This window comes from Terrapene carolina, unplaced genomic scaffold, assembly GCF_002925995.2.
Source record: "Terrapene carolina triunguis isolate 2854851 unplaced genomic scaffold, T_m_triunguis-2.0 Scaffold589, whole genome shotgun sequence".
NCBI classification, from domain to species: domain Eukaryota; kingdom Metazoa; phylum Chordata; order Testudines; family Emydidae; genus Terrapene; species Terrapene triunguis.
Genome location: NW_020664940.1, coordinates 88,954 through 102,821, shown reverse-complemented (window position 1 = coordinate 102,821; position 13,868 = coordinate 88,954). Strand labels below are relative to the sequence as shown.

The window sequence follows — 13,868 nt, the reverse complement described above, 5'->3', positions numbered from 1 at the left end:
TTTTCTAAAGAGGAAATCTTTTTTCCCCCTCTTATCACATTGTATTCACCTCTTTAGGCCTTTACCTCTTAACTTGAAGAGAAAAGCAGCAACGCCTATCAAAACCAAAGAAATAACCAGGAGCACGTACAGCGCCACCATCCAGGGAGACACCCTTGGGAAAAAAGGATCTGAAAAACAAAACCCCAGAGAGGTGTGGTAGTCTGGGAAAATAAAATACTTGTATCTCAGAAAAATACATCCCAGCAAGATTTATGAGATGAGGGTGTAAATGCTCTTGTTTGAGCAACAAAAAATGCCAGAAACTGATTTTAAACACGGTTTCAGCTACATAATGTTGACAGAGTAGGGAGGGATGAAAGTAGGGTGACCAGATGTCCCGATTTTATAGGGACAGTCCCGATTTTTGGGTCTTTTTCTTACATAAGCTCCTATTACCCCCCACCCCCGTCCTGATTTTTCACATTTGCTGTCTGGTCACCCTAGATGAAAGTGCATCAAACAAAGGGAAGTGAGGATCCCATATTTCTAACGTGGAAACCAGCCAGAAGAAAGAGTGGGGGAGGGGAATATGAAAGTGTCACAAAGCAGAAGTGAAGGGGGTGGGGGTGGGGGTTGTTTGTTTCTCAACATACTTTTAAAATAATCCCTGCATGTGGAGAAAAAAAATCAACACTCACTGAAGTAATAGCTAAACTTAGGCCATGTACAAGTTAATGATCAGAATGCAATGGCGACTGTAATCATGTGAAACACAGAACACACACATAGTAATTTAAAAAAATATTAAAGCCAGCAAAGAAATGAATGGAATAGGAGCTATTTCTGTATCCCTCGGCCAAACCCAGGTTCCAACGCTGAGGAGAGTGGGGGAAGGGGAGCTGTAGCTTCTTTCATTTCTCCATTAAAGTATTGGTTTAATTAACACACATAGGAAGAGAACTGATATTGGGCTTATCAAATTCACCAACCCCCCCCCCCCACAATTTTTTAAACTCAAAGTCAATAAAGTTGAAACATTAAAGTTCACACATATCATTAGACCTGTACAAGTGACAGATTTTTCAGTTTGCTATCAGTTCTGAAAAAATAATAATCTGGGGTCAATCTGAAAATGATTTACAAAAATTCTGATGAGCCAACAAGTAAAAATTCATTTTAATTTTGAATTTTTTTCTTTAAATTGTTGCAACTTTTAAAAATAAAATTGGAGGCAATTCAAAAATGAGTCATTTCAACTTGAAAAATCAAAATATGTTAAAAAATGTCTTTTGGGGGTAATTTTTAGATGAACAGTTGAGTGAAACGGATGGGTTTTTGTTTGGGTTTTTTTTGGTGCTGAATCTGCATTTTTGCTTGGAAAAAAAGTTTCAGACAAAAAAAGGCACCCCAACTCCATGTGTAACTCCAAAAAGTATTAAAGTTAGGGTCAGGTTTCACTTTGGGTTTGGTCCTGCCAGGTATTAAGCAGTACGACACTGAATAGTATGTAAGTCCAACCCCATTGACTTCCTGGACCCATTTAACCTCTTTGTTTTGTATAAAGAATCCAACCTTAATTACAGTCTTAGCAACATGAGCAAATATTGAGGGTTGAAATAAGTGCCCAGGTTAGGTGTTCAGTGTGTTTCATGTCTGTGGGGTGCGCAAGTAGTTGTGAACAGGAATTTGCATAACAACGGGGGGAGATCCATGTGTTGTGTCCAGGGTGTTTATTTATCCGTTGCAGGCAGAAATTCCTTGCAACAGTGTCTGTCACTGTCAATAGAATTATGATCCATGGACATAACTTGTGTTTCTTTCTGTCCCTTCCACCCTCTGTGTATGGGCTGGAGACCTACTCTATCATTGGCAGTCACTCTACCAATTTTGGTCAGAGTTCCTCACCATCCAGATACAGACAACATATTGATATGTAACCAATCCACTCTGCACCAGCTGAATGGGCGGCAGATTTCTGTGCACCTCATTCAGTGAACAAGAGGCAATGGCTGGAAGTTGAAAGTAGACAAATTCAGACTAGAAATGAGGCACACATTTTTAACAGCGAGGATTATTAACCATGGGCACAACTTACCAAGGGTGGAGGGTGGATTCTGTATCACTGGAAATCAAGATTGGATGGCTTTTCCCCCCCTAAAAGATATGCTCTAGTTCAAACAGGAATTAAGTCAGGGAAATCCTGTGGCCTGTGTTACACTGGAGTCAGACTAGATGATCACAAAACTTGGCAATGGGTAGACTGCTAGTGTGCTGAGATGACACCCTATCATGCTAACCAATGGTCTCATTGTTTATTCATGCTCCCATGCCTGTCTATAGCCATCTGTTGTCTAATCAGAGGCCCATTAAGATTTACTAGGGCCCTGGGCACAAAGAGCATTTGAATCCCCCATGCCCAGGGGGCCCAGTGGGGCCATGTCCCCCCACTTTTTCACATGGGCTTAGTAGCCTTGGGCAGGCATGGAGTAGCAGTGGCAGCGGCTGTGCTTCACGGTGGGGGAGATGATCCCACGCTGTGAAGTGCAGCCCCTTCTAGCTGCACCAGCCTCTTCCCAGAGAGGGGGCTGAGGTGAGCCTTAGCGCTTCATTGCCATGGGGACCCGCCCCCTGCTCCTCCTGTCCCCCCTGAGGCCCTGCCCCTGGCCAGGCTGGGCCCTGGTAAGAGCCACCCAGGGAGCCCGGGCCAGGGACATGGGCCAGGAGGTGCTCTCAGGCCCCCCAGCCCCCCTCCCAGGGCAGGTGGAGGGTCCAGGGCTACTCACAGTGGCCCAGGCCCCCCAGGCAGTTCTTACCGTGGCCTGGTTACAGCTTCCAGCCTGGCCAGGGGGCGGAGCTCCAGGGAGAAGATGGGGAGCAGGAGTTACACTGTTCTAGAGCCCCCCAACTTCTATACAGATTCTGGCGCTCCTGTGAGGACCCCAAATTGGCCAGGGCCCCTGGGCACAGGCCCCATGGGCCTGTGTGTTAATCCACCACTGATTGTAAGACCCCTGGGGCGGGGACTTCCTTTTTGTTCTGTGTTTGTACAGCATCTGGCACATGACTAGGACTCCCAGGCTCTATGGTTGTGATAATCATCATCACCTCTGAATCTGTAAAACCAGCTGTGACACAGAAACCCATTGGTGCCCTCTGGCAAAGGATTCGCTACTCTGGGTCAGCAACTGCTGACAGGCCTGAGAAACTCACTACACCTAACACACCACTTTCACAGTATTTATCCATCAAGAAAATGATGTAAGGGACTGCCATGAATATAGGGGGGAAGGTAGTAACCTTTATGTATGCCAGCCCAGTCAGTTAGCTATAAAATCCTTCTTAGTAGCTGTTCTCTACTTGCTTTACCTGTAAAGGATTAAAAGGTCTCAATGGGATGCAGAGGTAAACTTAACCTGAGTTGGCACCTGATCAGGGGAACCAATAGGGAAGCTGCACCCTTTCAAATTGGGAAAAACTGCTGGGTGCAGGGTCTTTGGTCTCTGGGCAGAAGAGAGAAAACAGAGAGCAAATATGCTGTAAGAAACTTGAGCCAGGTCTGAGAAATCATCTGTACCATCCCTAGAAACTATTCATTGGAAACCCCAGATATGTAAGTAGATTAGGAAATGTTAGAAGATGCGATCCGGGATCTTTTTGTTTGTTTTGGTTTGTAGATTCCTCTGTGCTAACCCCAGGTGCTTTCGTTTTGTTTTGCTTGTAACCTTTAAGATGGACCCCAAGAAAGTCATTTTGGGTGTTTAATCCCTAACATCCTCTTTTTTTTTTTCAGATGTGGTTCTCTATTTTGTTCTTATAATAACATTTTCCTTTTTTAAAAAAGAATCCTTTGATTCCAAAGTCCTTAGACAAAGGGTTGGTCTGTGCTCACATTGCTAAGGCAACTGGTCGGTATTTTATTCTCAAGCCTCCCTGGAAAGGGGATGAAGAGGCTTGGGGGGCTATTTTGGGGGGATAGAGATTCCAAGTGACCCTTCCCTGAATATTTTGTGTAAATCACTTGGTGGTGGCAGCGATACCTATCCAAGGCAGAGGACTCTGTGCCTTGGAGTAGTTTTAACCTAAGTTTGTAGAAGATAAGCTTAGAGGTTCGTTCATGCAGCCCCCACCATCTGGACTCGAAGTGCCAGAGTGGGGAATTTTAGCCTTGATAGGGACCTAATAAAAGATTTTGTCATACTGCTCTTCCTAATCTTTGTGAGATGTATGTACAGATGATACTTAAGAAGGTGTGTGTATGTACTGAAAATATGATTTAGAAACTGTGTCCCAGGCAGAGCGGACAGACAGGTTTCTTCCAGACAGGAGATAAGATGTAAATTCAGCATTGTAAGTCAATACAATGGGAGCCTCAGCTGAATACGGAGTAAACAGGAATATTTGAAGAAACCTTGCAGCCAGCAACCAGGTGAGTCATACGGATTCTGAGGACAAAAATGATAGATTCTGGGGTCTAAGAGAAAGACGAGTAAGCCATTTTGTTATTCATCACAGCACTTTTTGCATCCATGAATGGTGGATCCTAGCCATGTGGGTTGGTGATTCTGGGAAAGACTGTTTTAGGCGAGAAACTACAAGGATTTAGACAAGGATTTTAGTCTCTTCAAGTTAAATTTAGCCTCTAATAAGCATGTTATACTTTTGTTTTATGTGTAACCATGTCTGTTTACATTATCTTTACTCTATCTCTTAAAACTTAATCTTTGTCAATAAACTTACGATTGTTTTCACTACAATTATACCGCAGTACACTGCTTTTATAAATGACTTGATCCTGAGTTGTATACTAATCAAGCTGTGTGTATACTGTTCCCTTGGGAACAGTGAACCTGGTAGTTACTGGGAGTGTCCAGTGGACAGGGGCTGGACACTACACGGGGGATGCTTCAGAGGAGCTTGGGGCCTGGGATGCCCCTAGTGTTAACCTGCAAGGCAAAGCCAGGGCTGACAGATTGTTTGGGGGGTGACATGCTGGTGGTGCCAGGGAGCTGACACCAGCTTAGCACTCTCTCACTGAGACAGGAGGTAACATGGTGACTCACAGTCTTGGGAACCCCCAAGAAAGTGTCACGTTACTTATTCACCCCGGACAAGAGAAGATGAAGTGTCAGACATTTAACATTTTCAAAGACATTAAATGAAAAGGATGAGCACTCATGAGACCTTTAACAGTAGCTGTCTTTGGTGCAAATACTTTCATATTATTTATCAGTCATAATTTATTTAACCAATTTTTATTTTATGTACTTATTAATTATTGGTGACGACTGTGTGTTGTTTGGATAGTAACTGACCTGCTATATAAACTGTCGACTCTTTTTCTTGGTTGAGGAGGGCGTTCCTGATATGACAGGACAGGCTCTGGTTAGAAGTCTCTGTTATAATGATAGAACTCTGTGTCTCAAATAGGCCATTAGCCCCTCGGGGTTTTGTTTCTGACAGTGATGTTAAAGGCTCTCCACTGGGATCTCTCCACAGCACCTCAGGCTCTGGGTACCACCCAGCTGATCGACACACCATTCGAATCCCTCCATCCTGATAACCCTCAACAGAGATGAGAGGAGCAGAGCCCAGACCTGAAGGAAAGCGGGATAAACTGCTTAAATTCTTGATGCTAACTTATATGAATATTCAGTATAAAATAGAAATACTTAAATCTCTAATAAAAGGAATGAATGGATTTCTCCTCTGAATTCCTAGTACTCATCATCCAGGAAACTATGGCCCGGCTCCAGCAAAAAACTTAACCACATTCTTAATTTTCTTTTCAAACATATCTTCCAGTGAGATGCCCCTCATTCCCATTTCACCTTCAGTTTGATCTTAAGCCCCATGAAGTTTGAGTTCTGTGAAATCCAGGGGCCACCTCTCTGCCCGTGCTTCTTATCACAACACTTCAGATCCCTTGAACTTCAGTTCTGATGTCTTTGCCTGGGTGATTGAGGAAGGATGTTCTCTGAGAAGGACTCTCAAGTAAGGAACTAACTTAAGAGCGCGTTGAAGTGTTTGGTTTGAAACTTTTTCTGGGGAGGGTGTGGGAGGTCCATGAAAACTGGAAAACTCTGAAGGAAAAATGTCACTTAAAATGAAAACTCTTATTTGTGTAGAAATGTTTCTGGGAGCACAGTCCCATTTCTTAGCCAGCTCTAACTGCCCCCATTTCCTTGGCCTTGTAGACCCTTAATTTGATGAATTTTGGAGAGTGTTGCAAAGCCCATCTATTCTCTCAACATGTTTTTTTATGGGATGTGTTGAATGAGGCTGGGTGGAAGGAAGTGGGAGGGGTTCGATTCATTGTGCTGGGAAGATTTTCTATTGACAATAACTCGACTTGACGATCAAAAAGAGTTTAGGCATCTGCTGACTATTGTGCTGTACTCAGATTACACCCTCCCACCCCACCCCACCCCCAATGCAAAACAAACAAGCAAAACAATGTTGAGAGAAGCAGACTGGAGCAAGATGCCTCCTTTTCATTGAATAATGTATTAGCTGTCTTAGTGTTCAACAGTGGTTGGGATTTGAAAGTGGGTGCATGTGGAAAACACTGAAGTAAATCTAATGGGCCAGATGAAGGATCTGAAGGGAGAAGGAATTATTGTGTATGCACCTCCAACAAGGGGGATGGGGGTGGATCCATCTGTTTCGATATGGTTTGGTTCCTTTCCTGTCTCTGGGATTCCTACTATGGGACCAACAGCAGCTTTATCATATATGACTACATGGCCACCTGGGAAGTTGTAACCTTTTAACTCTCAAGAGGTCTGGGGTGAGGAGAGGGGGGGACAACCTGAAATGCAGAGAGACACGTGTTGAAGATGTCAAACAATTTTTCAGGGCTGCTGGGAGTCTAAATAATATTGTAATGATAATATACAAATGGGGGGGGGGGAGGGAAATGTTGTATCAAAAGGAAACACCAGCCCAAGCTACTGACCTGCTACTTTCAGTTCCAACAGGGATTCTTCATGAAAAACACTTGATCGAAAAAAGCACCTGTACTGTCCTTCATCAGAGGGTCTGACATGGCGTATTCTCAAGGCAACGCTTCCATTGGCAATGTCATCTCTCAGAAATTCTGTCCTTCCATGATATTCTGGCATCTGCCTTTCATTCTGATTGTCCCCATCACGATAAAGGTGCACAAGTGAATAGAACTGGGACCGGTACCATCTCACCTCCATGTTCTCAGCGCTTACCCTGGGGCTGAGATGACAGGGTAACACAATGTCCTCACCTGCAGTGGCCATGACAGGGTGGTCAGGTCCAATCACTTTAAATTGAGCTGTGAAATGTAGCAAAGAGACAAAGAAAATAAATATTTAAAAAATGAACTTTTGATTAAAATGTAATCATTACAAGCGATGTGTTATAGTTCATTACAGCTGGTCTAATACTACTCACCTCAGCTATGATGAGGAAATAATACATTGTTTTGCTAACATTAAAATAAATTCTTAAAACTGTTGCAAGCCATAGACAATCCAGGACCCCCATATTTGGAGCAGAGACACGAAATTTGGCAGGCAGATAGCTCTGGGAATCAGAGAGGTGACTCTTCTTGTCCCTATGAAAATCCACCCATGTTTGGCCAAGTTATCCTTCTCTGAAAACCACCATTTGTGCATGTGCAATCGAGATGATTTGTTTATTTCTCGTTTGGGTCTGTGCGTCTGTATGTGGGGGGGAGGTTGACTGTTAGGATCTCCAAAAATTCCATCTTCTTTGAGCATGCTCCAACCTCACTGTCTTTTCACTGCACGGACTGTGCTCTGACATCAAGGCCCTTCCATCTACACTGAAAGTGATCCCAGGCTCCACTGTGTGGTATTGGACATGACTGTATCAAGATGCACATGCACAAGGGGTCTGAATTCTAGCATTTCCTAACTTTGGAGTGCTTGACTTTACAACCTTAACATTCTTTTCAGGTAATTTTGTGTATGCAATTGTAGGGGGAGCGGGCAGTGACTGCTCTATTTTGGTTGCTTAATACACTTTGTTCTTCATTTTCTGGATGTCAAACTTCAGAAGTGCTGCGCATTCAGAGCTTCAATGGAAGTGTCTACTCAGCCATTACAGTAGTAAGGAGTTTAGGCATTAAAAGATGCTGAGTTTCAATCCTGTCTCAGATTGTGAGTCACTGTGGGGTGTTGGACTTTACTTTTCAGTTTCCCCATCTGAAAAATACCTACCCAACTACTTCCCTTGAGTATTACAGAGATTAATTAGCTGTCCATAGAGTGCTCAGAACATATAAAAACGTGACCTACTCTGAAAGAAATGACACCTCAGCTGTCTCACATTGGGGCCTACATTTAATGGTGACCTTTGCAAATTTTGTCCTTAATCACTCCGTGCCTCACTTTCCCACCCCCAAAATAGTAATAAAGAATAACACAGAACACTCCCGTTTACTCAAATGGCCCGAGGGACAGCTGAAACTTTTGAATGAGCAGGTGTTCAGAGAAAGGGAAGTGCTATTTTGAACTGTGCTGTTGGGCTCCCTGAAGAGAGAGGAGACCTGGCTAGAGATGCCACTGCAGATAGAACTCGTGTAGCGCGACTGAGACTCACTGCTGTAAATTGCTCTCCTTGTTATCTGAACCCCCAGTGTTTACAGAGGGGGACACACTGTGGATTTTCAGATAAAGGGAATTCAGATAAAGGGCAGCGTCCTCTACTCTGCTATCTCACACTGGAAATGAGAAGATCAAACATTCATGTTTGTGAGGCACTCAGGATACTTCAGTGATGAATGCCCTAGAAAAGTCCACAAGGTCATTCATTTCTTATTCAGTGCAATGAGGCACAGCTCCCTCATTCCCTGAGCACCATCCATCCTGTCCCCTGAATACATGAGGAAGGGGACTGATGGGAAATTAGTATGTGACTGTGTATATACAAGGGAGCTGAATTAATGTTGCACCTGCAATCTTAAATCTGGCATTTCCTAACTTTGGAGTGTTAGACTTTGCACCCTAAATATATATTACACCCCCCCAAACAAAACAAAACAAAACAAAACAAAAAACCCTCCTTTTAACAGAACAATAACATTGCAACCCTTACTTCAAAGTGCCAATGACAGAGCTCTCCACTTTTCCCCAGATGTATCTATCTGAGGATTTATACTGGCACTGATACCACAGCCTCTGTGCACTTTCAGCTGATCATTGATGTGGGGTAACATGCTCCTTTTCACCATAATGCTGGCAGTCTCAGTATCCCTACATGCTGAACCTATCTTGCCTTCCTCCTCACCCCTGCCCAAAATCCCATCGATCAATGTCGTATTTCAGGCATCCCCTTAGGAACAGAGAAAATGTCTGCATTATTCCATCCTGCTTTAAATCTTGACAAACTCATATCTTTTGTACAGAAATTTGGTAAATCAGGAACAGAGCTGTCAGGATTTGTGGGGTGGGGAAGAGTAACTATTTGTGTAACATTGTTTAACACGCTTGCTAAGAAACCTCAATGCCAGAGGTATGTGGACAGGCTCCAGTGCCTTTAGCTAATGGTTCCAAGGCCATATTGAATAGAAGAGGCGGCTGCTTGACACACGCCTCGATTCAGAGCGAATGGCTCGGAGATCAGCCTATTGGTAACATTCAGGGCTATAGATTAGGGGATATGTATAGCCATAGCCAGTGGTGAGCTGGAGCCGGTTCCCACCAGTTCTCGGGAACTGGTTATTAAATTTAGAAGCCCTTTTAGAACCGGTTGTCCCGGTTCTAAAAGGGCTTTTAAATTTAACAAAATCTCTGGCAGCTCCCTGACCTGCCTCCGGCCCCAGCTCACCTAGCTCCACCTCCTCCCCTCCCCTGCTTCCCACGAGAAGCAGGGCTTCCTGCAGGTGAGCTGGGGCGGGGCGCGAGGAGGGATCCAGGCGCCGAGCGGCCCAGCCCGGCTCCGGCCCCAACTCCGACTCTGACTCTGGCCATGCGGCGCTGCCCGGCTCCGGCCGAGCCCCGACCCCGGGCCCCGAGCCCAACTCCGGCCGCGCGGCGCTGTCCGACCTGGGCCCCGGCTGCGCGGCTCCAGGCCGGGCCCCGACTCCGGCCGCGTGGCGCGACTCCGGCCTGGCCCCGGCGGGGGTAAGAGGCCGGGGCCGGGGGGGATTGGATAAGGTGGGGACAGAGAGGGGGGTTGGATGGGGCAGAGGTTCTTGGGGGGTGGTCAGGGGATGGGGAAGGGGGGGTTGGGTAGGCGCCGCGTGGGAGTTCTAGGGGTCTGTCGGGGTGGTGGTGGATGGGGTCGGGGCAGTCAGGGGCCAGGGAGCAGGGCGAATTGTGCAGGGGGTGGAGTCCTGGGGGGCAGTTAGGGTTGGGGGTCTCGGGAAGGAGTGGTCAGGGGACAAGGAGCGGGGGGGGGTTATGGGTTGCGGTTTCTGAGGGGGGCAGTCGGGGCAGGACATGGGTGGGGGGTGTACTCACCGGGCGGTTCCCTACCGGGTCTTCGGTGGCCAGATGCCAGAGCCGTGCCGCCGAAGACCTGGTAGGGAACCGGTTCCTAAGATTTTGGCAGCTCATCACTGGCCATAGCGTGACGGGTTGGATCGGGTTGTAGCCCACGAAAGCTTATGCTCTAATAAATTTGTTAGTCTCTAAGGTGCCACAAGTACTCCTGTTATTTTTGCAGAAACCCCCTTGGGAGCTGCCACCTGATGTACCAAGACTACTTCTGCTCCTGCTTTCCTGCCCTGGCAGACCAGGACTCCAGTGCCCTGCCTGGTTTGAGTCAGACCCGCTAGCCTGCTGCAAACCCAGACCCAGGTCTGAATTGCATCCCCAAACAGCTGCAGGCTTACCTGAAAGCAGCTTACAGAAGTGTTCTTGTCTTTAACACTCAGATGTCCAACTCCCAGTGGGATCTAAACCCAAATAAATCCGTTTTACCCTGTATAAAGCTTATGCAGGGTAAACTCATAAACTGTTTGCCCTCTGTAACACTGATAGAGAGATATGCACAGTTGTTTGTGTGTCCCCCCCCCCGGTATTAATACATACTCTGGGTTAATTAATAAGTAAAAAGTGATTTTATTAAATATGGAAAGTAGGATTTAAGTGGTTCCAAGTAGTGACAGACAGAACAAAGTAAGTTACCAAGCAAAATAAAATAAAACACGCAAATCTATGTCTAATCAAACTGAATACAGATAATCTCACCCTCAGAGATGCTGCAGTAAGTTTTTTCCTCAGACTGGACACCTTCCAGGCCTGGGCACAATTCTTTCCCCTGGTACAGCTCTTGTTCCAGCTCAGGTGGTAACTAGGGGATTCTTCATGATGGCTCTCTCCTCCCTTTGTTCTGTCCCACCCCTTTATATATCTTTTGCATAAGACGGGAATCCTTTGTCCCTCTCTGGGATCCCACCCCTCCTTCTCAATGGAAAGACTCCAGGTTAAAGATGGATTCCAGTACCAGGTGACATGATCACATGTCACTGTAAGACCCCAAACCCTCATTCCTCCCAGCCTGACTCACAGCCCAGACCTAACTATTCCCCTCGATTTTGGGAAAGGACAAACTAAATCAAGAATGACTGAGTTTAGATGGCGTGGGAAGATTTCTTTTCCAAATACTAGAGCAGTTTGCAGTTATAGTTTGTGTTTGGTTATGTATAAATTTAATTGTATATGTTCCTAAAGGTTGGAATTGACACATATCCATATGCTAAAGATATTATATCTAATCTATCTATCTATCTATCTATCAAAAGAGCAGAAAGCACACTGAAGCCGTGGGAATTTCTTACCTGAGTCCACTTTGTGAAGGGACAGAATAATGAAGAACATGATGTAGCCAGGCAGAGAGGAGCTTCTTACAGGGCCATGAGGGAAGGAGGAAACCTTCATTTTCCTTATAACTATATCAGGACAGCAAGAGAGTAAAATGAGCATAATGGAGAGATTGTGACGAGAAAAACTAGAGAGTGGAGTATGAAGAATAGATGAATACTTTAGGCAAAAATTCTGTACTTTTTCATGATCTTTTGCTATTTTTTGACCAGCTTACAAGAGCTAATCATTTTTTTCCCAATGAAATCTCAGCAAAAAGTGTATTGACCAACTCTAAAAGGACATGGCCTCTTAAAGAGTACAACAGTAAGGCTGGGTCTACACTACAGCGGGGGTCCGACCTAAGATACGCAACTTCAGCTACGTGAATACCGTAGCTGAAGTTGCGTATTTTAGGTCGGCTTACCTGGCGGTGAGGACGCGGGAAAGTCGACCGCTGCCGCGCTGCCGCCGACTCCGCTGCCGCCTCTTGCCGAGGTGGATTTCCGGAGTCGACGGCAGAGCGATCAGGGATCGATTTTACCGCGTCTTCACTAGACGCGGTAAGTCGATCCCCGATAGACCGATTGCTACCCGCCGGATCGGCGGGTAGTGAAGACATGCCCTAAGTAACTGTGATTTGATCACCATTGTAAGATTTTACAAAAAAGCTGTCTATAAACTGACAATCTTATTGCCTCACCTCTTCTTTAAAGCTGTGTAAATAACTGATTCTTCAGTTTGGTGGTAGTTCCAGTAATATTTATTTTATTTTTTTAAAGTTAAAAAAATTCAGGTTGACTCAAAATCTTTTTTTTTAAATAAATTTCAGCAAATCAAGAAGTAAATCTGTATAACATTTCACATTTCATTTGATCCAGAATCAGACAATAGAATCATAGAAATGTAGGGCTAGATGGCCCCCCAGAAAGCCAAGCGTTCATCATCCCAGGCTGAGACAGGATTAAGTATACTTGAAATGAAACATTTAATTTCCTTTGTTTTTTAAAGCTTTGTAATTTAAAAAAATAAAATAAAATTGAAGTAAAATTCTAAATGAAGTCATTTCAAATACAAAATTGAAGCATTTAATTTCAAAAATACTGAAATGAAACTTTTCATTTTTTCTGATTTTTTTTTCATTTTGTTTTTCTTTTTACCAAAACAATTCAGTGAAATCAACACAAAGTAACTCTGAGCGCTTCCCATCGAGTGTCCCATCACCAGCCAGTTGCAGTTCACTACATGCCATTGTGGGCAGTCGCATCATACCATCCTCACCATAAATTGAGCAAGCTCAGTCTTGGAGTCAGTTAGGTTTTTTGCCCTCACTACTCCCTTTGGAAGACTGCTCCAGAACTTCACTCCTCTGATGGTTAGAAACGTTCCTCTTATTTTAAACCTAAACTTGTTGATGGTCAATTTACATCCATTTGTTCTTGTGTCCACACTGGCACTTAACTTAAATGACTCCTCTCCCTTCCTGGTATTTATCCCTCTGGTGTATTTAGGGTGACCAGACGTCCCAATATTATCGGGACAGTCCCGATTTTAGGGGACTTGTCCCGCGTCCCAACCTTACATTGGTCGGGACGTCTGGTCACCCTATATGAGGGGGACAGCGGCAAGCCGGCGCCACCGGCACCACTCATCTTTCCTCCCTAGGCCCTGGGGCAGCGCGCAGCTGAGCTCCTGGCAGGGCGGCGCCAGCCCACGGGGCCCCCCGCCCGGCCGGCAGGAGCCTACAGAGCGCAGCCCTGCCCCTGCCCCCGGCACACAGAGAGGCAGCGAGGAGGTCTCGCTCCCCTGCGTGCTGCAGCGGGGCAGGGCTTGTAGACTCGGGCAGAGAGACCCCCCGCCCCTGCCCCCCTCCCCTCCACCCGACCCAACCGTAGGAAGGAGCCAGAGGGACTGGGAGGGACCTGCCTGCTGGATGCTTCCTGGGAGCCGCTCCAGGTAAGCACTGCTGGGTTCACCTGGCCCCCTGGCAGGTCCCTCTGGGGGGGCTCCCCTCAGCCCCACTGCCCTCAGCCCCCACCCTGACCCTGTTCCCTCAGCCTCCCCCGCAGTCCCTCCTGTGCCCCC

At 45.8% G+C, this 13,868-nt stretch overlaps 1 protein-coding gene across 1 annotated transcript in view; it reads right to left on the bottom strand.

The window, feature by feature from the left end:
* The window catches only part of LOC112110756 (butyrophilin subfamily 3 member A2-like), a 43,180-nt gene that overhangs the window by 15,947 nt on the left and 13,365 nt on the right, over positions 1–13,868 (bottom strand). The window contains exons 3-6 of the mRNA XM_026659148.2: positions 11,762–11,872; positions 6,938–7,285; positions 5,295–5,576; positions 66–170 (exon numbers count right to left, since the gene is read on the bottom strand). Of these exons, the coding sequence (XP_026514933.2) occupies positions 66–170; positions 5,295–5,576; positions 6,938–7,285; positions 11,762–11,872 (846 nt within the window). The remainder of the gene's footprint in view (positions 1–65; positions 171–5,294; positions 5,577–6,937; positions 7,286–11,761; positions 11,873–13,868) is intronic.